This window comes from Parus major, chromosome 1A, assembly GCF_001522545.3.
Source record: "Parus major isolate Abel chromosome 1A, Parus_major1.1, whole genome shotgun sequence".
NCBI lineage: Eukaryota > Metazoa > Chordata > Aves > Passeriformes > Paridae > Parus > Parus major.
In genome coordinates, this window is record NC_031773.1 from 56223029 (window position 1) to 56246854 (window position 23826).

At 38.6% G+C, this 23826-nt stretch overlaps 1 protein-coding gene across 7 annotated transcripts in view; it reads right to left on the reverse strand.

Annotated features, from left to right (window-relative positions):
• The window catches only part of DGKI (diacylglycerol kinase iota), a 201550-nt gene that overhangs the window by 87307 nt on the left and 90417 nt on the right, over positions 1 to 23826 (reverse strand). For 3 of the 7 annotated variants that reach the window (XM_019006711.2, XM_033514423.1, XM_033514425.1), the window contains 11 exons: positions 23437 to 23502; positions 17560 to 17631; positions 17127 to 17243; positions 11533 to 11628; positions 11158 to 11232; positions 9799 to 9894; positions 7913 to 7995; positions 6545 to 6605; positions 3296 to 3409; positions 2629 to 2766; positions 1394 to 1472 (listed from right to left, as the gene is read on the reverse strand). In XM_019006711.2, coding sequence (XP_018862256.1) covers positions 1394 to 1472; positions 2629 to 2766; positions 3296 to 3409; positions 6545 to 6605; positions 7913 to 7995; positions 9799 to 9894; positions 11158 to 11232; positions 11533 to 11628; positions 17127 to 17243; positions 17560 to 17631; positions 23437 to 23502 — 997 coding nt within the window. The remainder of the gene's footprint in view (positions 1 to 1393; positions 1473 to 2628; positions 2767 to 3295; positions 3410 to 6544; positions 6606 to 7912; positions 7996 to 9798; positions 9895 to 11157; positions 11233 to 11532; positions 11629 to 17126; positions 17244 to 17559; positions 17632 to 23436; positions 23503 to 23826) is intronic. The other 4 variants (XM_019006712.2, XM_019006713.2, XM_033514422.1 and 1 more) reach the window with 3 other exon arrangements.

Below are 23826 nucleotides of genomic sequence, written 5' to 3' on the forward strand. Positions count from 1 at the left end.
CATTTTGCTTAAAACCAATATCCATTGTCCTATTGAAACAGGACCTATTTTTCTTATAAATCCCCTTCAAGTATTGAAAGGCTATAATAAGTGCTCCCAGGAACCTTTTCTTCCCCAGGAAAATATCACATGAAAAAGAATACAACCCACACATCAGTAACACCTCCAAGGCTATAAACTTTCCTCTTGTAAAATACATAGAATTGACTTCATATATTTTAGCATTTGAGAAGACAAAAATGACACCAGCAGTGCAGACTTGTGCTGCAAGAAGTTCTCCTGGCCATGCATACTCAGACACATAGCTTGCTCTGCCAAGTGCATTTTCACCCATGTAAATTTTTAAAACCCTGGCATGTCTGGAATAACATTCATTCTTTATAGGGCTCCATAACTTCATTATTAAGTAATGCCTCCATTAAGTGAGAAAGTAGCCATGCATTTAATCTATACAGTATATTCACAGTCACATTAGCAATGCAGAGTGATATGCACTCATAAAAAAATGCATACAGCTGTCATAATTTCATTCCTGTGCCCTTTTGTGGCCCCTCATTATTATTCCTAAAGCTTGAAGCAGTCTTAAACATCATAAAATATGCATTAGCTCATTCCATCATGTATCCTGCTCTTTATTTAGCTTGGCATTAAAGTGCTATCTTTTCATCTTGAAATGACACCCTAATAGTATGACAGTGAATTTAAGGAAGGCTGTGCTTCAGAAAAAGTACCTGTGGAAGAAGCTGGAATGCCCAAAAGCCGAAGGCAGACACTTGGACAAGGTTTGTTTCTACAAGCACACCTGCCTACACCATATAAATAAAGCCATTCATATCAGTGCAAAGCTGTCCATATCAGCCCTGTCACAGGTCAGTCTGTACAGGGTGTCATAACTGCCACAGGCAAGAGGAAAGACAAGGTGCCACAACTGCTCAAATTCCTGACATTAAACCTCTTAACTTGCAGAGAGACAGTCTGGGTCTGTACCAAGTCCAGGGACATTATGGTATACTGATCCATAGGTAACAGCTGTTCAGCTTGAAAGCACAGTTATATTCCTGCCACTTCCAGTCTCATGGCTCCTCTCTTGCCTCCATTTCCACACTCACACCTGACTCCTTTCCAAGTCACCTATCATCTCCTTTGCAAGATCTAATACTTTGGAACCTCTAAAGCACATTACAGTCTTCTTAGTAATTTTTTTCACTTCTTAATCATGAAGTCCTTTGGAAACTCATGATACAATCACTTTTTCTTTTTGTATGTATCTTAAGGTTTTATGTTCCAGCTTTACTTCTGAATGATAAGAGCAAGACGTTAAATCCAATTCTATTTCTAATTAAAACAGTAACTGTCCATCCACAAGGCTAAGGAAATAAAAAGTTCCTATTACCTCTGGATTCATGGAACTCCAGCGTAACATGTGCATCAAATCCAAGACTGAAGTAATTATTGAAGACATTGAGGGGGAGCTGTAATTAGATAATAAAAAGAGACATAAAAACAACATGAATGGAACATTTCTCCACATGCCAGGGTTTAACTATTTAAACTTGGCTCATCATGAAAACCTACTAAGAACAAAGTGGAACATGTCAGGGAAATGTAAGCAGAAGGTTGCCCTGAAGGTTAGTAATGGCTTGTGGAAAATGATCAGATCCAAGAGCCCAAAGAACACAAATAGACCTCTAGTGCTTTATGATCGTATACGTGTCTTTGTTATCACATCAAAGGGTTCCTTATGTTGTCATTTAGATTTCCCATAAGGCTGCGCCACTTAACGTATCACCAACACAAAGGTTTTCAAAGATTTTGCTGGTTCTTCAAGCTCAGCATGGCAAATGAAACTCCAGCTGTGTTCTTCTCGCTTCATATATAACCAGGAGCAATCCAAGTCCCAGAGACAAAGCCCTAATCCTATTGAGGATGCATGAGGCAGGCAAGCATACATCTGGCCTCTTCATTGTTTCACACATCCAGCAGGGCTGCAGAGAGGCAACTGTAACATCCAGTAGATAAACTGGAAATTATAACTGAGAAGAGGAAAATGGTTCATAGAATAGGGAGGGTTTTAAATTTTGTAGTGTTTTCGACATCTCCATTCCAAATGATACATTACTATGTGATTCCCTCACAAAAATTTTTCCATTCTTCAACTACCAGATACACTAGTAGAGATTACATGGAGATCCACATATGAAGAAGTTAAATACAAGAGTACACTACACCTTGCTGTAAAGCAGGAAACAGCTGATACCCATTAGAAAAATCCCAAGGAATAAAATTTTACATTCTGCTTTTAGATTTGTCTAACTGGGGAATGGATAACAGAGGCAGGGTTTCTTTTCCTGCAACTAGAGAAAAACAACCATGACCTTTCTGATAAAATGCTAGGGATTTTTTTCCAGGATTGAATCTTTGACATAAATGTTCAATGCCAGGGATGTTTCAAACAAATAAATGCCTTTCACACAACTCTAGAATCACTGACACATGAAAAGAATCAAAGGGAGAGATGCATATAGAAAATTAAAAAGCGGCAGAACTCCCCACCCACACTGCTTAAAGTGTAACCCAAAGTGGTTCATAAGCATTCTATAGTTTCCATGGGAAAAAGCAGGCTCTAACCTTACGTGCCCCATCCTCCAGCTCATCCTGAGGCAAATCAGGGTTACGCTCAACCTGAAGATTCCAGCGGTCCAGCTGGACAATGGTCCCATCTTCTACATGGCACAGGATCTTCGACACCGGCTCATCTGTGTAACCCTGACAGCAGAGTGACCAGAGTATCAGCCATGGATGGTGAAAACAAATCAAGTTACTCACCAATCACCTGACAGACTTTCCTCCTTTCCCAACATGCCTGACACCCTCGATAAACTTTTGATCAAGCATTTTAACAAGCTACTATTGAGGTGCACAAGTCTAGGGCAGGCAAAGTAAGGCCATAAGGAGAGGAATTCTAAGTATATTTGCCTTTCCTGGAATAAATCCAGTGTTGTAGTCAGGGATAAACAAAGAGAAACTTTAAATTATGCCTAAATTAGAAGCCTGTTTACTGTTCTTGTTACTTGGCCTGAAATACCATATACATCTACGTATACTTTTATTGCAACATCATTAGTAATTCAAAATCTCAGACTGCAAATTGAAGCAAACTGTTCTGCCGGAGTAAAGCAGACTTTAGACACAGCCCTGCCTGCTATTTTAGCCAAAAGGAAGTTCCACCCCACACAACTAAACGTGAGCAGCAAGCTGAGAACCCCCAAGTAAGGGTACCCCAGCCAGTCCTTACCCCACCCCAGTTGAGGGTGCGGGCAAGGTCATTCCCAGTGCCAAGTGGAAGGACAGCCACAGGAGGTGGGGGGCTGAGTTGCAGCTCATCGAGGATGGACAGGATCCAGCCCACCTATAAAAAGGGAAATTAAGAGGACTGTCAGGAATATTAAAGGGAAAAAGGCATATTTTGATCATATCATATTCTTTTTCACAGAGAAGATCAAGTAAAAGAAATTTAAAATGAATGAAGAATAATATGGACAATTCAGGGTAATTTTATTTTTTAAATTATCATTATGTTGAAAGAAACTCAACCTTTGACAAACATCTATGAAAGAAAATGAGAGACACATTAAGACAGCATGGTGTCTCAGAACTTATCCTGCCAAGCATGAACTTGCTCACAAGTCTCCCTTTCCCAGAGACCTGAGTGCTGAATTACTTCACTCAGTACAAGGCATTATATCTATAGATATACAATATACAGATACACATACACATCTACACATACATATCCAATAAAATAATAAAATACTGGACTAAAAGACAGACTAAGGTTCAGGTTTGGAGGCTTTGGATTAGAACAATGAATTTGTCTCTTTTGTATCCTAAGCTTTTAGCTATTTCAGAGAGTATCTCTTCTATCTTTCTTCTGGACTACATAAATCTTACAAATAGAAATCTAGCCAGAAGGAACAAATTACTGTAAATTAGTTTGTTTTCATTAAATGGTAATTTTCAAAGGGGAGAAAGAATTGTTGCTAAAGATGTTATCAAACTTTTGGTGACTGAAATTCTTGTGCAGAAACAAAGGAATCTTTCTTAAACAACTTCTCACTTAATAAAAAAAAAAAAAGTGGAGAACCTGTGCTGAATTTTTAGATAAAGAATTAATAAAAATTAACAGAAGATTTTTTTCCTGTTGCCAGTTTTCAAAGATTTTTAGATAAAGAATTAATAAAAATTAACAGAAGATTTTTTTTCCTGTTGCCAGTTTTCAAAGATGCAGTTTCTACTGCAAATGTGAGCTTTTAAACAGGACAGAAGACAAAAATCATGACTACAGCTGGACTAAATTTGTCTTGCCCCAACTAATATTACTGTGGTTTCAAATATACTCTCAATCCAAACCAGGACAGCACTGGAGCTTCACAAAAGACACCCAGCATAACATGGCCATCAGGAAAACTAGCTGGAGTTTGAAGGACTGCAGAGGCATGGCCTGATAAATACAGAAACCACCACACTGTTTACTATTCTGTGGTTTTTCTTTCTCCAAGTATCTTCCAAAATAAATTTAATTTTTCACAAATGGCATTTATCAGACAGCTATTTATCATAACCAATTGTCCAATTATTAAAGCATTCATCTGGGATGTGATCCCCCTATTTAATTTCATTCTCTGACAACAGCCATCTCAAGTACTTACAGCTCTCATGGCCTTGGATGTCACCAAAATTATTGAGGTCTTTTAAAGGGATTTTCAGAGTTAAGTAATCCTCTCTCTTTCAAAATATCTATACTTCTTCACTGATAACAGGAGACAGAATAAAAAGTCAAGATAACATCAGTAGGGCCAGGATTTCTTAAGGAAGTTGGTCATTGTCATTGCCACTGACTTAATCCACACGTCTGTACTTCAGCATCCGCTGCTACAGGTAACATCACAATATCTACCACTTTGTAAATACTTTTAGCTGATGAACAGAAACTTCAAATTACTAATTTATAAGCACAACATTGCTATTTAACTTGAGGTCACTCCTAAACCTTGTACATTAGTTGTACAATCCAGAATGGCACAGGCTACCATTTCCCTGTAAACAGAAAGCTCCTGACTGCTTTGAAAGCAAAGCTTTCTACTTCTGCCCCAGGAAGTAACAGCAAGCAGTGACAATGGAAAAGTTACAATAAGTTCTGATTCACCTCAATAATGAGAGGTAACATCTGCTCTCATTGCATATTCATTAAGTCCATTTCAGCCAGATTTTTCATTTCTGGATGTAATGGCTTAGGGAATAACTGGATATTAATTTGTTTCAAACTGAGCAGCAGCAAAGGTAACAGTGGAGTGCTGCTCATACTAATGAGAAGGTGCTGCCACCTCTCGCTCACTCAGTTCAGCAAAGGGAAACAGGATGGTCCAACTCAATGTAGTTATATTCTGTTCTCTTTTAGTATCATCATGATTAATTTTTTTTTCTTTCTTCCTCAGATGGGAAAGAAAACAGATGGAAACACTTTTTTCAGCTGATGCCTCCTCCTGCTAAAGGACTGCCTTTCATGTTTCTTAAGAAAAGCTCATCATTCAGTAGCAGTCACGTCTTACTTTCCCATGTACTAGTAATGCAGTAGTCTTATCACTGATTCATTTTTTCAGCCTTGCAGGGGAAGCATTGATATTAATAACCCTGCTGCTGGGGTTTTAAAAGAACCCACAGAAGCTGAAAAATTCCCCCAGAAATTCAAGCAGAGACGAATTGAGAGGGGATTCAGCTGTCTACAAAATAAACCAACTGCCTTTCCATGCCCTAAATATCTACATAGATATGCTCTGTCCAATCACTGCCATTTGTGAAGAGTAAAGCATTTTCCCTTACCATACTTACTGTTAAAATTGCCATCACATCCATGTTGGGGAACTGAGCCCCCTAGAAATTAAAGGTAGGTTTTTCAACTGCATTTAGCACTCAGTGGCATAGACTGAGATTTAAAATATTTTCAAGTACTGTAAGAAGAATGCAGTTATAATGACTCCATTACTACTCATGACCTTTAGACCCTGAGCTGCAGAGATTTTCTCCAAATGAAGGTGCCCAAATCCTTTAAAGCTTTGACCCCATTCACTTACCCAAGAACACAGAAACTGTCATAAAGAAAAGTACTGAACCTGGATCTGCCAGGATCTAGCAAGAGGAAGCAGAAATTAAGATTTAATGGCTGCCAGACACTAACTTAACCTTTTAGAGCCTCAGATATAATGTAAATAAGTGAGAGGAGACCAGCAAAACTAGCCTTTCTCTCTTTTAAGCTGTACAAAATCTTTACACATAAAGGGAAGACAGCTTTGGACATGAGAATCTGCCCCATATCTACACAGGCCAAGCCACACAGAAAATTGAAAAACAAATATTAGATTTCACAAGTACAAGGTGTGTTATCTTTCCGTGCCTCTGCAGGCAGTGTGAGGTGGGAAACCTTCCACCATGAGGAGTTTAATTACTTGCCCAAAGACCATTGGACTGCCAGGTCCCTGCCACCTACCGTCCCGTCCCCACCGCATGCCAGGATCCTCAGGTTTGGCACCTTTCTGTACAGCTCCAGCCTGCCCAGGGAGGGAAAAGGGGGGGAAAAAAGGGGAAAAATGTAAGAAGAGTAATGCAGACATTTTTAATACATTTTTCTGAGTGACAGTGTAACCACCGCATACTGCATTTTCAAATATTCATTACTAAGAATATGAGTGGAGGTGGAAATGTAAAACCAATAGGATGTGAAATGGGGCCTTCCTCCATGCCAGGCAGCACCTCCTGACAAGTGTTTGATCAGTTTAGCATCTTCCCAGATTTTCATATTCCCTCTAGGGAGGTCAAAATCTTTCCTTTTTCTCTTACCCTAAAGCAAAAAAATTTAAACACTGAGGTTTTAAAACAATATTTAATGTTCTTCATCGTGATTTGTTGAGCTACCATCTCAGTCTTGTATAATGTGACAGCTTCTTCAACTAGTGACTGTATTTTAACACCACAGAAGGCAAGAATATGTAATAGAGTTCCTTCTCTGGATATGTGATCTAAATATCAACAGGAGAGACCAAAAAAAGCACCCACTGAAGTCCTGCTCCTTCAGTTACACCCTTCAGAAAGCCATAATGAAATATTTTCTAATGAAGGGGGGGACATTCACATGTAGAGGGCTGAGGGACCAGTGGACCTAACCCTCCTTTTCCCCATTATACAGCTCTGAAAAATGTATGTCTAACTTAAAGCTTCTAAACATTATGAGAGAACAGCAGTGCAGGTGTTTCTGCAGGAAAGTAATAAGCTTGGGTGCCTTGAATAGGAAACACTTAGACTGTTCTTCTACAGGCAAGTATTTGATTTTATATTATTACTGTAAAATATTTACAAATACATACAAAGCATATATACAAAATGTGAAAGTAGCTCTGGGCAGATGGTTAAGTAAAGCCAATATCCCCATGACCATAGAAGGATGGTTCTCAGCCCTTGGCAGTAAGAATTAGCCATTTAAAGAGAGGTACTCTCTCCCTTGGCTTGCACTTCAACACCTGGCTAAGCTGAGTTAGTTACTCAGAGAGCAGGGACAGTTGCACAGTGCTGTCATGTGTCAGTCTGGAGGCAGCCTCACCCCATTAGAATGCTCATTCATTGGGGAATGGTCAGGCATTGGGATCCCAAGCAAGCCTTGGAGTCATCTGGACCTGGCTCTGTCTGGACACGGGGGCAGCTCCTGACCTCACAAAAGCCGTCACTGCAGCCATTCCCCTTGCTACCAAAACCTGGATATGTTAACCTCACACAGTCACTAATCCAGTCAAGCTAGATCTTTTCCTGTTTTCCTGACCAGACCAGAAATAGGGTGCAGAGCAATGAAGGCTCCAGTACTTACGCATCTCTTGGCCCTTCCTGAGAGAGGTCAAAGACCTGGCGTGGATTCAAATACCACATAAACATTTGGAGAACCTTGGTGCCCTGGCAAGGGAGAAAAATCAAAGGCAGGGAAGTTATGAACAGTTTAATGATTATTGGAAATAATAGTGTGCATTATTCACTATATTTCAACTGCTGTTCTTTTTTTCTGTGCTTTATAAAGCAAACATAAAACAAGAAGATGAACTAGAAAGTGGCATAGCAAATGACTGCTCTGTAAAATAGCAATCCAGGACAAGGTGCACATGCAGGCATATAGACCAATTTCAACAACACAGATCACTAATGATCCATAGGAACAGGCATTTGGGGTCAGACCAAAGGTTCATCTCCCACAGCAACCTGTTCTGCTTCTCACCACCTGCAACAAGAAGAAACCTCTGTTATCCCACCTCACCCTCAGCTATCCATGACAGAAAGAAGTTGAACAAGATTGTAGCCAAAGTCTCCATAACATTGAGCACTGTGCTGCCCAATGTCCAAGCAATGACAGTGTTCTGGCCTCTGCCATCACCACAATGATCATTCATAATTGTATCCTCTACCATCTAATGAAGCAGGAGTCAAGGACTTTGTACAGCTGCCCTAATGGTCCCTCACTTGGTGCAGTGTGGCCAGCCCATCACCTAAAGGTATAATTTCTGTTTTCTTGAACTCTGGGCTTCATGTTCCCACTCAAATTCCTTCCTTCACATTCTGCCCAGACACAAAGTGACAGGATCTCTTACTAGCAACAGAGAGCTAAGAACTCCATGGGCTGAGCTTGCACTCTAATTTAGAGAATGCCTTTCAGACATAGCCTGAGGGTACACATCAGAAGTTTTCCATAGCTCTCCCTTCCTAGGGATGGCTCTTCTGCCTGACAGCTTCCCTGAAGAACCAAGAATTGCAGTCATAGTACCTAGGAAAAGTTATAAGAAGAGAGAAAATAAATGTGATATTTGCCGTAAATATTCTTCCAGTCTCAGCTGTGTGCAGTTCACAGAACTCTTGAACCAGAGAGAGACACAGGACTTCACGGTTTTCACTTCCAACTATCTCCTCCAATCTGTGTAAATATTTAGCATCCACAACATCTTATTTCAAGGAGTTTTTCATTGAACTACAGACTGTGAGAAGAACCAGCTTTTTCCTTTTGTTTTCAATCAGTCTAAACAGTTTAATTTTATATCCTCCCTAATTCTAACAGAGGAGAAAATGAGCAGTGCCTATACTACTCTCCATGCTCTATAGGCCTCTGTTGTATCTTACACCAATCTTTTCTATTACAAAGCCCTGTTTATCGAAAGGCACTCAATATCGAGATTCTTCAGTATTCAGAAAGTGGCAGAACCAGGAAAATATTCACTTGGGTAAGTTTCATTCCAAGAATCCTAAGGAAGAAGTCTGCTGCATTTTAGTCACTGAAACTTGGTCTCCTTGGTACAGTACAAGACCAGTAATGATTTTTTTAGGTGCCATAGGAATATGCCATTTCAAATTCAGTCATTTCAACAGCCTTTAGTAGCAAAGCTTAGTTTTTGCACTAAATCTAAAACCTCACTGAAAACCTAAATTTTCTGTGGCAAGATGAAATCTTCTGAAAACCTTCAAACGATGATTTTAGATTCCTTTCAAGAATCTGAAGATAGGAGTACAACCACTCAAATACTCAAACATCCATTCCATCCAACACTACTGAAGTAGAAAGGCCATTCCACAGCAAGGACCTCTTCTTGAGGAAGGTCTTCAGGCTTCTTCAGGCACAGAGCCCATTCTATCTGACTGGCCAAGAAATAGTGTCATTTGCAGAAACCCTGATATTAAACTTAAATGTTGCAATCCAGACTCAGCTGATACTCTTACCTGATTCCCTCCACTTTTTGGATTGACAAAAACCAGCAGTGGCTTCATGAGTGGAGAGGAGATAGGCTTTATCACAAAAGGCCGGCCTTTGTTATCCTGAGAAACAGAGGCAAGAAACAGCTTTAATACAAGTGATTTATGTTTCTTTGGCATAGCACACAGAGAAGACCCAATCTAGTTCTGACAAAACTACCTCAGGTACTGGAAATAGTATAGCCATGTCAATGTGGTGCCCAGCCCAGAGTAATTTATCCAGCTGAGATTACAAAATAAAATAGGAGGGGGAAAATATCATTTCAGGGTAGCACACAACTATTTCAAAATTCTTTCGAGATTATTTCTGACCTATTCCCTGAAATTATTCACACAACACAAATACTTTGTCAGATGCAGTGTTATTTCTAATACAGATTTTTTTTCCAAAGGAAAACAAAATGGGATAAGTTACTTATTCCATTAATTTCATCTAACAGACAAGTTGCATAAGCACTTATTTGCAAATAATCTGCTTTCAAATTCTTGGCCTTGCTGCCTTTCCACCTTTGAACAAAGATCCATGTTGGATCTTTGTGCCACAGATCCAACATGACACATCAGTGAGAAAACTTTTTGCCTCCCTACTCCCTAGCCCCTGCAGGACACCCAAAAGCCCTGTAATGAGGGAACTGTCCTGGGCTCTAACAGAGATTTCATTTTCTGGGATCTCCAGAGGTCTTTCAGGTCTTTCCATCTTTCAGGTCTGCAGTTCTCCCACCATGCAATAAAGGACTTGAGTCTGAGAGCCCTGGCTATGCAGGTGAGTCCACCTCCACCTCTCCCATGAGGCTGTTTGTCTATATAATTAATCCACTAGAGAGGATCTGGAAACAAGGTCTTCTATAAGACACATGGTAAATAAACCAATAGATCAATAAACTGTTTTCTCTCTCTGTGGTCCAATTTTAATACGAGATCCCCTGAAGAAGACATTCTAAAATGGATCACATCCGGACCACAGCCTTGCATCAGTGCACTCACCATGTGTTTCACAACCTCAGTTTCACACACTGTTCTGCTTAGTGGAAAAAAGGGTGTGAGCTGAGTTTCTTACATACCAAGGGAACACTCTTTCATTAGGGTGCTGGTCCTTCTGGAGTCTGGTACATTGTTTCTTGAAAAAAATCAACCCAGAAAATAAAATTTTTCATACAAGTTTTGTCTCTTCTAACAACAAATTCAATATCATGGAATTTCCCAGGGGAAAAAATACATTAAACACTTCAGTGAAAAAAAGGAAAAAAAAACACCTAAAAACTTTTAAGTCTGTGTTTAGACATTTAAACAAAAGGAGAGTGATTTCCAAAGCACTTGAATACCTACTTCATTTCCTCTTTTGCTGGTTTTTCTTTTAAAGGACGTTCTCTTCTTTCGTCTTGTTGAAGTCTTTAAGGAGTTCTACACCAAAAGAAAAAAGAATACATGAAAAGCAAAACAAAATTTAGAAGACAGGCCCAGACAGAGCCCCTTCCGAAGCTCTTCCATGCATGTCCACTTGGAGAATGATAAGAGTATCTGGCACATGCTCGAGATTTAAATTACATGCGCTGCATGCTTTACACTTCCACACCACCGTTTATGGAGAAAGCCACACACGGAGACCAGACTGGTGCTTTGGAACTGGAAACTTTCCCACGCTGTGAGGGGGGAAAAAAGATCAGATGCTCCCATAGACTCACATAACACCACATGTTGTACCTGCCAACCCTCCCAATAGGGGTAGGAGACGCCCGTTTCCCCTTCGGGGCTCCAGTCTCCTGCCCAATCAGGCTCGTCTCCTGGTATGGAGACCACCTGCATAAAGATGTAATAAAAAAACATGATAAATAAGATATTTTTCATGTTTTTTTGTTTGCTTTTTTTTTTTTTTTTTAAGGAAAGAAAACAACAGGTTTTAGCTCTGGCAACCATTATGACTCAACATAACGTAGGCCACCATGGCATATGATGCTGCCACTGCAGAGTCAGTTCCAGCCTAGCAAGAAACTTGTGTAATCATCTGCTAAGGAACAAACTGAATTTTTAATTGTTAAGGATTTAAATAAAAAAGGTGTTTGTGGGGTGATTTTTGTTGTGTTTTAAAATAACAGCATTGCTTAGCTACATAGGAAAAAAAAATGTACCGGTGTTTGTATTTTTGCAAAACCTATTAAAATAGAACCTATGTCAAGGCTATTCTCCAGAGAGATGACAATCTGCTCAGTGACACTGAGTAAAAAGGTCTTCTGGTGTGATAAAACCAGTCCAAAAAAGGGGAATTTTATTATATTTTTTTATTTCTTTTAATTCACTAATTGAAGTTATACCTGCAGGAAACCCTAACCATTTCCATAATTTAAATTTTGTCTTATGGGAAGTACTCCAAATATTTTTGCAGTATTTCAAGTTCTAGTCTAACCATCACCAAGAAACAAAGTAGCATGAGGCGTTAGAAGAAAGTTCATTAATTTATTTTTTTTTCCTGGACATAAGAGAGAAAGCAAGATTCACTCAGCTCATCTGAAAGTTCAGTTCTGTCCTGACCTTGATCAGAAGTGTACCACTAATAAAAAGCAGAGATCATCAAACCTATGAAAAATGATGTTTATTCTTAATCCTGCTCACTGTCCAACAGCAACAGGAATAGCTACTAAGTTTTGTTTAATACACATCAACCACTTTCAGAATTTCAAGACTTAAGGATGACACACCATAACACGAGTTAATGCTTCCACATCCCTGAGAAGAAAAACTAACAGCTATCTAACTGAAATACCTAAAGGCATTGTCCTCTATCACATAGACAAGAGAAGCCTGCCATAGAGCACAGGGTCCCAAGCTCTCAGCATTCCTGGAGAAGGAAACAGTCATGCCTTACTGCTTACTGAAAATACTGAAGACAAGATAGCTCTGTAGAGCAATTCCACAAATTTGCCCTTTTAGACCATATTTTGAGAAACCACCTTAAGAAGTGTTCACAGGTTCACAATCTTCCCTACTCTGATACAAAGTGATCCTGAAAGCATGATAAACCATAAAGCCTGCACTGACTACCAAAGTGCATAAGCAATCCCATCTGCAAGGTCTTGCGTTGCCCTACCTCAGTAGTCATACTGACTGCAATCAAAAGTCTTAATGTCATCAGAAAGTTATGGGGGCAGTACATTCAAAGCTGCCTCCCCTGGTGGCCTTAGTCCAGTTCCTCAGGCATTCTCTGAAGGATTCTCCCTGGACTGGGGCAAAACACAGGTCTGAGAGAGGAGATCTAGTGTATCCATGCTCTTGTTAGCAGTGTGCTGAAAGTTCACACGCATATCAAGGGTAAAGACAATTCAGTAAAACCTTATAATTATATAAATTAAATAAATTATTAAATAATTATTTAATAAAACCTAATTATAACAGAATAGTTTAAAGAATGCTTAAAAATAGTTGTCATTAAATCTCACTATAATATACCTAACAGTGGGGTGGGAAAATGCATACAGGTATATTAAAGAAACAGTTTAAGGCTAAGCCTCCATTCTTGATTATAACCATTTTAATTTCCATACTCAAAAAGGCACTAAATGCTGCATCTCAACAATGCTATTTCATCTCCTCTTTTTTTTTTTTAAATTTTTTTAAACATGCCTACACCTCTGGTGTTAACAGTACCTAAAGCTTTGCTACAGTGAATGCATCCATGTGTCCCTAGCAGATGAACTGCAAAAAGCCGCTTAGACATACACAGGGTTTCTTTGCAAACATGCAGAAGAGTAACAGCCACAGAGTATCAGCAGTCTTTGCACACTGAAGTGAAGAAATGCATACATAATACCTTGTTCACAGAACAAGTAAAGAGTATTTTGTAAATATATGTTATTCAACAAGGTACCTAATAGCAAAGCATACCTTTAAAGGGGCACCATAAGTAAATCCTAACTTCCCTCTAGAGAGGAAAACTCTGTTTTGTGGATGTCAGTTTGTCCATCTTCAAAAAGAGATTTTTCATATTATTGAATGGTCAGTATAGCTCTCAGAAAGCTTAGACAGATGAATTGGAGTCCTTCTGTGGTGGTAGATGGTGTAAAAGCCATGGACTATCTCAGACAAATCCAATGAAACCTTCTAACCTTTACAACATTTCATCCTCAGTTTTCAAAGGCTTTTAGTGCAGTGATTTTCAAATTACTTAAACAATGAATAGCATCTGGGAAGGTCAATCTTGACCAACTTCTGGTTGTTCACTATCAGACAAGCCAGCTCCACTCAGCAATTGAGGAAATAAAGAAATAAGCCCAGAAATGTAAGTATTCACTAGAACTAGTTCACAGTCCTCAGAGGAGAAGAAAACACCAAGTTTACTCACCTTGAACAGAAAAACAGGAATTTTACAATTACTGCCTTTGTCTTCCCAAACAGAAGACAGATTAAATCCATAAATCCATCAGTTAGATGCTCTATCTATTTTTTTCCCACAACACAAGCATATAGCAACTCCACTGCCAGGGCTAACACCACTTTGGCTACCAAACTTCACCTATAACAAAATTTCACCAGTCAACAAGGGTGACCTGCTTCACAAACTAGGAAATGGAATTGCTTCGAACCCCAGAAAAACAGAGCTGGTATCAAAGCACTGGTAACAATACAGAAATACTAGAAATCAGTAGAAAAGCTACAGAAGTGGCTCACATTACAGATAACATGGAAGAGGTATTGGGAGTTTTCCATTCATGTAACAGGGTCATTACACAGAGGGCTACCACCAATTCCAAAACTGTTTGAACCATTCTGAATATTCTTCATCTTGCAATCAGTTGCTTACAAGAAGCAAAAGCTCCCCATTTAGACCATAAGTTGTCACTTAAATTTGTTCTTAACCAATTACTCTATGATTCTTTACTAGCAGAACATTGTTGGTTACAAGACACAGAGTGTGGTCTTTGTGCAAGCCTAATATTTGAAAGGTGGTGACCCACGTTGTACAAAATAAGCATGGAAAACCATATTTGTGGCAATCAAAAAATAAGAAATTATAAAACAGGGGAAGGTTTTGCTACAAAATGCCATCTTATTTACTTAAAAGAAACCACAAACAAACAGGATGCAGGCACCACTAAAATCAATTTTATATGAGCAGGGAATTCAGTTCAGGAGTTGTCTGTGACCAATGTAAGTAGTTAATTAGAGCTGAGGAAATATTTTATACCCAAAAAGCTTCTAGCCATATTTATTCTGACTGTGGAATATGGGAAAAACAGATTGTTGGTTACACATTCATTTTTTTAATGTGAAATTACTAAGATTTGTAAATATTGTGTTTGTACTTTCGGGATCAAGTGATGTGAATATTTCATAGTGTTTACCAAACATTTCTATACGCTGAAGAGGGTCATAATACATAGAAGTAGAGCTGGCCAGAAACAGCAGGAGAGGAAAAATATTTCCTGAGAAAACAGTAAATAAGAAAACAAGACTTCTGCCAAAAATCCTGCCAGAAGACACATCCAAAAGATACATCACTATTTTCTAAAGTAATAAGGATGCGTTTCCCATAACTCAAATAGGTACTATTGGGAAGCTTCATGAAAATGCACCCATTGTCTGTGTTAAATACAATTTTGATCTACTTAATGCTTCAGCTACTCAAGATAAGGTTTTGCGTGCTACTGACCATGAATTTTAAGGACTAGAGATGTGATGGCAAGTTAATAATGAAGTACTTTCTCTGTGCTCATGAATCAGGTGCACAAAGCTAACAGATACTTTATTTTAGTTTAATATTTTAAGTTGTTATTTAGAAGATTTTTTCCCATAAATTATAATTACCTAGATTAGGTCTCTTCTTTAATTTGAAGATTTCCAAAAAAAAAAAAAAAAGTCAAGAAAGAAAATCCTCTACAAATATTGTAAGAAAGGTACCCTGCTCAAATCAAAAGAAAATTACACGTCAGGATTTGTTTGTTTTGTTTTTTTGGTTTTTGGTGGGGTTTTTTGTGGCTTTTTTTTCTTTTCTACTGAGAATTAAAATAAAAATTAAAATGATTGAAGAAAAGCTTATTTTAGTAGGGTTAAATAGGAATACATTGGTCAAATACTACACTGCTGCTGAAAATTAGCCAAGGATATTAAGTCTCTGCCAAGGACTCAAACATTTTCCTCAACAGAAGAAAAAGAAGTATTTTTCTGGAGGAGACTGAGTAAAACAGAGAAAGAAGAGTGTGGGGGAAATCTTCAAACGGCAAAAAGTCTTTTTTCTCAGAATGGAAGTGGCTAGGAATCTTGGGTCTCTTGAGCTAAAGGAGAAATAGAGTCCTCTTTGGCTGACTTTTTGGTTACTCTATCTATATATTTCCCCTTCCCTCTGCCCCTTGTCTTTAACAACCAACATCGTACTCATGCCCAAATCTGTCACATCCCTAAATTAGAACTAAAGTCATTATTTAGAACTACTTTTGTCTTAGTGCCTTGGCTACAGCCTGAACTTCTTAACTTCCTCTTGACAGCCAGGAAGCAGAGTCAAAAACCCCAGGTCACTTCCCAAGAATGGACTGAAATAAAGAGTATTATTCTGAAATAGAAATTTAACCAGCATTTCTGACTCTCTGATATGTTCAGTGTTTGTTTCTTTCAGCTCAACTTGGAGTAAAAAGAAACTTTCAAATTAAAAATTATTCTCGCACAATGTGAACCTCCTTTTAATTTTTGGCCAGCTTTCTTTTGGATATCTTTTTTCCCTGTTGTGTTCAGCAGTGAATTACCCTTTCCAAGACCTACCACATCCATCACAAAAGCTTTGAAGTCCAATTCTTGTTACATGCAACTCAATGAGCATGTGGGTTTACTGCTGACTGCACAAGCACTGGTGTAAGACCTGATTCTTTACATGTCCATTAAAGGCAAATTCAGAGGGATGCCAGTCCAGACACAGCCAATTCTTACTGAAGTGAATGTTTGTGCAGTTTTTCCCTGTATTTGCTCAGCTCTATTTAATGGAACATTCTTGACTGCCTACCGCACAGGGGATGACTTGCAGTATGCTTGCCAAACTCACGGGAACAACTCTGAGCTGAATTAGCTCAGAACAAGTCATGTTTGTTGCTAATCATCCCAAACAGGGAAATTCACTGAAGGACTTGATGGAGGGGAAAGAGGATACAGGTTCATAACCACCATGGATGTATGCTGGGTTTCAGGGATAGAGACAGGGTAGAACAAGCATGCCTTGGTGAAGGAGGACCAAGCAGAGAAGCCAGGCTGGCCCTGCACAGCCAGACAGGCCCTGGACAGCCAGACAGCTTCAGAAACAGACATCAGCATGCAGTTACCTGAGGTTTCTTCACCTTAATGATCCAGGTAGGAGGCACAATGACAGCAGCATGGGCCCCCAGGGAACATGGCTCCTCAATGTGATGTAGCATGAAACAGGTGACTTTGTTATGAAACTGGAAGAGAGGGAAAGAGTAGAGTCAAGAAAGAGGACAAGAAAGACAAAGGGGAAGCCTGGAGAAGAAGAAGAAGGTGATGGTACCAAAACTGGAGCAATATTCCCAACTCTACCATCTTCAAGTCCTTCAAGCATGGAGATTCAGGACATGTAACTAAAGATTATCTTCCTAAGCCATGCCTTCTCAGGAAAAAAAACCAAAATCCACAAACAAAAACAAATCAAGACAAACAAAAGCACCAAACCAAAAAAAAAACCCCAAATCACTCCTAGTTAAACCCAGATCACAGTCTCCTGAAGTATTTTCCACTTACCGCTAGCTTGCACCAGGAGCAACTGATGGCCACAATCTCTTTACTATGGAAGGAAAATTTCTGCTGAAAGCCCTAAAATAACCAGGAAGAAAAAATAGGATTAAATTCCTCTTTACTATAAGAAAATATATACCTCTAACTCTAGCCAGGTGAGTGTGCTAGGCAAGCAGATTTTTGGGGGATAAAACAATTACAGGAGGTAACAGAGAAGGTTCTTCCACTGTGATACATTCACACAATCCTTTTGAAAGGATTTATGCTAAATTTTATGCTTTGCCTTATTTTTTTTAGTTAAAAACAATGGGAGAAATAGAGAAGAAATTACTATTTTAGTTTTTAATGGATTTCTACAGACATGAAAGTTTAAGATTTTCTGTTGAACAAAGTATTCTGTCATTGCAGCCTTTTTTGTTCCAAATATAAACAAGAATTTGAATTTCCCTTTTTCTTTACTATAGAGTAGAATTACCATTTTTTACGACAGAACAAAATTAACTACAATGTCTCTCTGGGAATATTCTGACAGGGAAATGAAGTAATTAAGTTTATAGTTTTATTGAACTGACTCAGGTTAAAATCTTTCCAGTAAATTCAAAAAAAAAAAACCCAGTATGGTCTGATTCAGATCACACAATTAAAATAAAATATTTATTTGCATTTTTAAAGATAGAAAAGCTCACCCCAACTAGAAAATTTATTCTCCTAAAGAGAAGCATCTTTCTATAGAATGCAATATGACTGTACTGTAAATTCTAAGGCTGGAAAAGACAATTGGGTCATATATATCCTTCTGCATCTAACACAGGCAACAAACAATAAGATATAGTCTGTAATTTTGAGCTGAATTAAATCTTATTTTAGTCACAGAAAAAAATTGATTTGGGTTGATGGCTGGAGAGATGGAAAGTCCACAATTTTAGTGAACAGTTTGTCACAACTGCCTTTACTACTTATGTTTCAGATTTTCAGCTGGTTGGATCCTTTACTCACAGCCTTCCATCAATCCTCCCTACCTCTGTAAGTAGCCCATTACCATCCAGAATTTTCTAATTCAATCTCTCTACCAAGTGATGAATTTGCAAGCCAGTTTTGTTTTCAACAAGCTGAGTAATACCTAAATCTCCTACATGCTGGACAGTGCCAAAGATCCAATGCAAAAAAAGTTCTAAACTGATTTAGTAACATCTAACAGGTCATTGCCTCACTGCTTCTGATTAAAGTCCTTCTTATCCTGCAGGACAAATGAGCCCATTAGTGCTCAGGGAAATGACAAGGTCAAGCACACCAAGAAGGAGAATTAAATAAACAAACAAACAAACAAACAAAAAAAAAAAAAAAAAACCAAAAAAAAAAAAAAAAAGCATGCAGAGATGACTTGGTCTTCTTAAGTGAGGGATTGAGCTGCAATCTGTCTAAACAGGTGGCTGAGGACAATTACACCGATACTCAGAAGAGGAGGAGTCCACCTGCCTGCCCAGAATGCAGAAGTACATCTTGCAGCTCCACAGACAGGTGTCCCCAGCATGCACTCAAACCAGTTTGCCACGTGAGCCTCATCACTGAGACCATCTCTCGAAAAGGATTGTGTCACCTCTGGCTAGATTTTTTTAGGTTTTGTTTCAATACTTCCCCTAATGCCTCAGGCTTTATATTCAGAGAAATTCAAAGAATAGAGTCTTCATAACGATGGTGATTTGGCATATTCAGGTTTAGCAATGGAGTGTAGTGAAGTGGATTAACAAATACAAGCTGGCCAGACACTTCTGGCTAGGCACACCTTGTCTGCCATTCAGTGAGAGCATAAGAACAAGAGTTACAGCAACTGTGATACAAGTGCTGGAACAGAGGTCTGACACTGGACAAAACACTCTTTCCTCATCTGCTTACTCTAGTGCTTCACAATGTTTCTCACAAATCTCACTCCTCCTTGTTCCAAAGTGCATTAAAATAAAAAATAATTATTTCAGTCCCTCATGGGCACAAAGTGTTTTCATTTTTTCTGTTTTGTAACATCCGGGGGAAAACTCTTCTCTCCCAAATCTCCACTAATAAAAGTCTAAATTCACCACATTAATTCCACAACACATCAGCTGTGCATTTTAAACATATGGACTGAGCAGCTTGTCTGGTTCTGGATGGATTGTTTTTCATTTATTTACTAAGTCATTTGGCTTTTAGGGAGTCATTAGAGAAAATGATACAGCAATAAAAACATATTAATGATAAGTAGCAATAAACCACCACTTTCCTTCCTCAAATTGCTTTACAAATGTGAGCTGATTCTTCCTAAGGATACAAGTTTCAGGTAAGATAGCATTTATTTGAAAGCTAGCTTTACAAATAAAACAATTGATAAAATTGATAAAATAAACCGTGCACTGTAAGACACAGTGAGATTTGACAGGGACTACTGGTCTGAAACATAGGAACACTCCATATTTCACTAGAAATTATATTTTCTACCTTCTCTGAGAGAGAAAGAGCACTGAATTTCAGATGTCTTCAATCATGCAAAGAGCTCTTCTGCACCAAATTAGAAATTTTGAGATTGAAAATGAATTTCACCTTTTTGAGAACATCAGCCTAACAGTATATGATTAGCACTGATCATCCAGCAACCAATCCCTCCACAACACATGAAACCCCATGTTGTGAGCTGCTCCTGCAGAAATAATCAGCTGTGCACACCAGAAAAAAATGTACTTTTAGGAAATGAGCACCTGAATGTCCACAAAGCCAGCTTATTTTGATAATTCAACCTGTCTGAATAGCCTGGATTAAAGTACAAATTAACATAGACACCTGTGCAGCAAAAACAGCACATAGGGATTACTAGTCCTGGATTTTTTATATTCTCAGAAGTATTCATTATTGAAGACTATTTTCACACCAGTGTTAGGGCTACTAATATTTCTTGCAAGTATTTTCCTACAAAAGATTTTCTCTTTTTAGTGCTCTTAGAGATACCCTCTGCAATGTGTAATGCAATACATCTGTAGGAGAGCCAGATATTATTACAACTCAAATTCAGACTGCAACAGAAAGCACTTGGATGGTGATTTCTGTTAAAACAACAAAGAACCAGAATGGCCTTTCAAACACTAGAAATTTCAGTTTTAACTTTACATTCAGCTCTGCACCAATCCACAGGCCTTTAAAGGGACCAGTGGCAGAGACTCTGTAGACACACACTGCATCTGGTATGGAAGATACCCCACTCTGGACACCACTGAAGATTAAAGAAATAGTGTTTGTTGAGCATTATGGTCCAAAATGTGTTCTCAGTCTCAGAAAACTACTCAGCCACTGCTAACTGGAAGCATACGAGGAAAAGATTCCTTTTCATTCATCCTTAAGCTTCTATTACTGCATACAGTTATGAAATGGATGCTAGACCACATGGTCTGAGAATTTTTATGTCATATTGCAGAAAGATTAAAAAATTATCCTGATTTCTCTGATGACCTGACCCCAGGTAACAAACAACTAACAGCTATGAAAATGTCTTTTTTCTCCACGTTTTCAAGAGAAAGAAAAGAATTATTAAACGTCATGAATGGTGTGGATGCCATGGCTTGGGAACACTTAATTGCTATCCCTTCAAACACAGTATCTATGAAGCATTAGGAAAAAACCTAATGTGTGACAGGTTTAAAATAGTCAAATGTAGCTCTTCTCATAGCATGTAGTTAAGTTCAGGAATTTCTTGGTAAAGGATGTTGTAAATGCTACAACTTTACATGAACTCAAGGTTCAACAAGGCAAGACCACAGGAAAGAGATGAACATAGACTATTAATTACAAAGGCACAATTTCTGGAAATTCATGAGACAAAGACAGAACTAGATTGCTTGGTTATACTGCACATCCCAGGTTCCTTTCCCTGGTACCAATTTCTCTATATATAATACTTCAGCAATAAGTCAGTGAAATCACCCTTGGGAAGAAGAGTAAAAAGCTAAAGCCTAGATGAGTTTACATAAGCTGTGCTTGCACTAGCAAGTTAAGTGCAACAGGGTAGCACAGGCTCTGTTAGTACTCAAGAGATTACACACAAGTATTTTCAGGAAATTTTACTTTGCATTAGTTGCAATCCGGTCCTGTGGACTGAATTCTCACCAGTAACTGCAGAGTGAACTTTCAGTTATGTTTAATCTGAGAGGAATTCAGTTCATTGGTTACAAGAATGTCCCACATGTGAACCATTGTAAGTGATGACAACAAGGAAAACTCAAGCTGCACTTCTGATCTAAGGTGGAACATTGACTGACCCCTGTGATCTCAGTTTTTCAGGAGGTGTCAGCCATTGCACATAACGGCACAATATAAAGCCACGAGGCTATGCTAAGGATATGGGGTGCATTAATTCCTATCTACTTGCTTGTGATTTGAAGCATGAGATGGGTATTTCCTGAAAACTTTCTTTATGTGAACTGTAATTAATGATCATTAAAATACTTAACCATCCCATTCCAGGCGTGGGGTAGGACATTATACAACAAGATCTACCAGAATCCTTCAGTATTCCATGAATAATACTTTTTTTATTGCTTTAAATTTACTGTCATTCTATTTCAATGATAGTTTCCCTTTTCTTGCAAGATAAGATGTAGTGAAATTCATCAATTTGAGTTTTTGAATAATAAAGGTGGTTCTTACTTGGAGGTTTTTTAAATGCTATACCAAAGCACATGCATTTTGCTGTAATAGGAGTCTGCTTCACCAATAAATACAACTGATTTGTTTTTGTTATATTTTTTCTAATTCTTTGTTTCCTGGCAAAGAACAACTCTACTAGAACATACTCATGTTGTCCTTAACCTAATATTTCTTATTTAAGGGGAAAACTGATATTTTCTCTGAACTTTTCTATATTCTCTGTTTGATGGTAGGATTTGAAGACTTGTATCAACCAAGGCTGCCCATGGGAACATACCCAGCACAAGTTTTGATATGATACCTAGTAAGTACTCTCACTGCAAAATCAACTCCAAATGCCTGTAGGAGAGACCCAGGCCAAGAAGGCAGAGAAGCATGGCAAAGTCATACCCTAAGAATGCTGTGTGTAAACTGTCTTGCTGCACTATTCCCATGGTACTTGCTATAAAAGGGCATCACATTTTTATTGCATGTCCTGTTGCAGCTGGTAGCTGACAATCTGCATGAGTATCCAGATACAAATCTCATTTTCCTCTGACTGAAGTGCTGTGCCATGGAGACGAGACATGGACTTTCTTACTAGTTGTAAAGAGGGACGCAAAAGTATAATATAGTGCTAAAAAAATGAAATTAAATCCCTGTAAATTTAAATTTTAAATATCTCCCAATATATCTCAGAGGCTCATCATATTTCAGAAGAGAGACCTAAAGAGTAGCTAAAGTACTTCCTCCCTCTTTTTATAACTTTTTAGAAATAAACTTTTACAATATATGAAGCAGAGGAAACACAAAGCAGTCTCACAAATCTTAGAGTCTGCTGGGGCATAAAGAAAGCAACAGCCTTTCTTTTCCAGGAGCCTAAAAAATAGGCCATCATAATTTTGGCACAGAGGACAGTACTGCAAGAGCATCATATTAGTACAGGGTTAGCTTAGCAATTAAAAAGGCTCAAGGAGTCACAGCTTTCCTACTCCTCATTTTCAGCAGCCAGTACACCACAACCTCCCAGGACAAATGATGTGCTCATTCCTGCAGATGCAGCTGCCTTTCTCTTCCCACATGGGAATCAGGACTGTAATGCTCAACATCTCAGGCTTGTCATTAGCTATTAAAAGAGGCCAAGTGTTTGTGACAGAAAAAAATGCAGTGGCTAGAAGGACCTACTGGCTACCCTGAATTCCTAAGTGTCCTGTGTCGTGCTTGTGCTGGAAATCTTACCTTTCCACACTGCTTACATTTGCCCTCCTGCCTCCGCCGGTGCACCCAGTGATGCCGCACAAAGTTCTGCAAACAAGAACATAAAAGATGCATTATAGGAAGCATTGGTACCTTGCACTCAGTGGTACCATCTATGTGAAATTTGTTAACAGACACCAAAGAAAAAGTCCCTTCAGCCAACAGAGTAATTCCTGGAGCAAAATGTGCAGGAGGCACTGCAGGAAGCCTCAAAAACCACCAAAATGTACGAGGAATAAGGACAAGGTGGTGTTTTCTTTATCCATGTTGAAATGAGGCCAGAACTACTTCCTCAGTCTTCAGAATTTTAAATGTTTGATTTTATGTTTCAGAGGGAACTGAACATACTTCTAGAGGGAAAAAAAAAAAAAA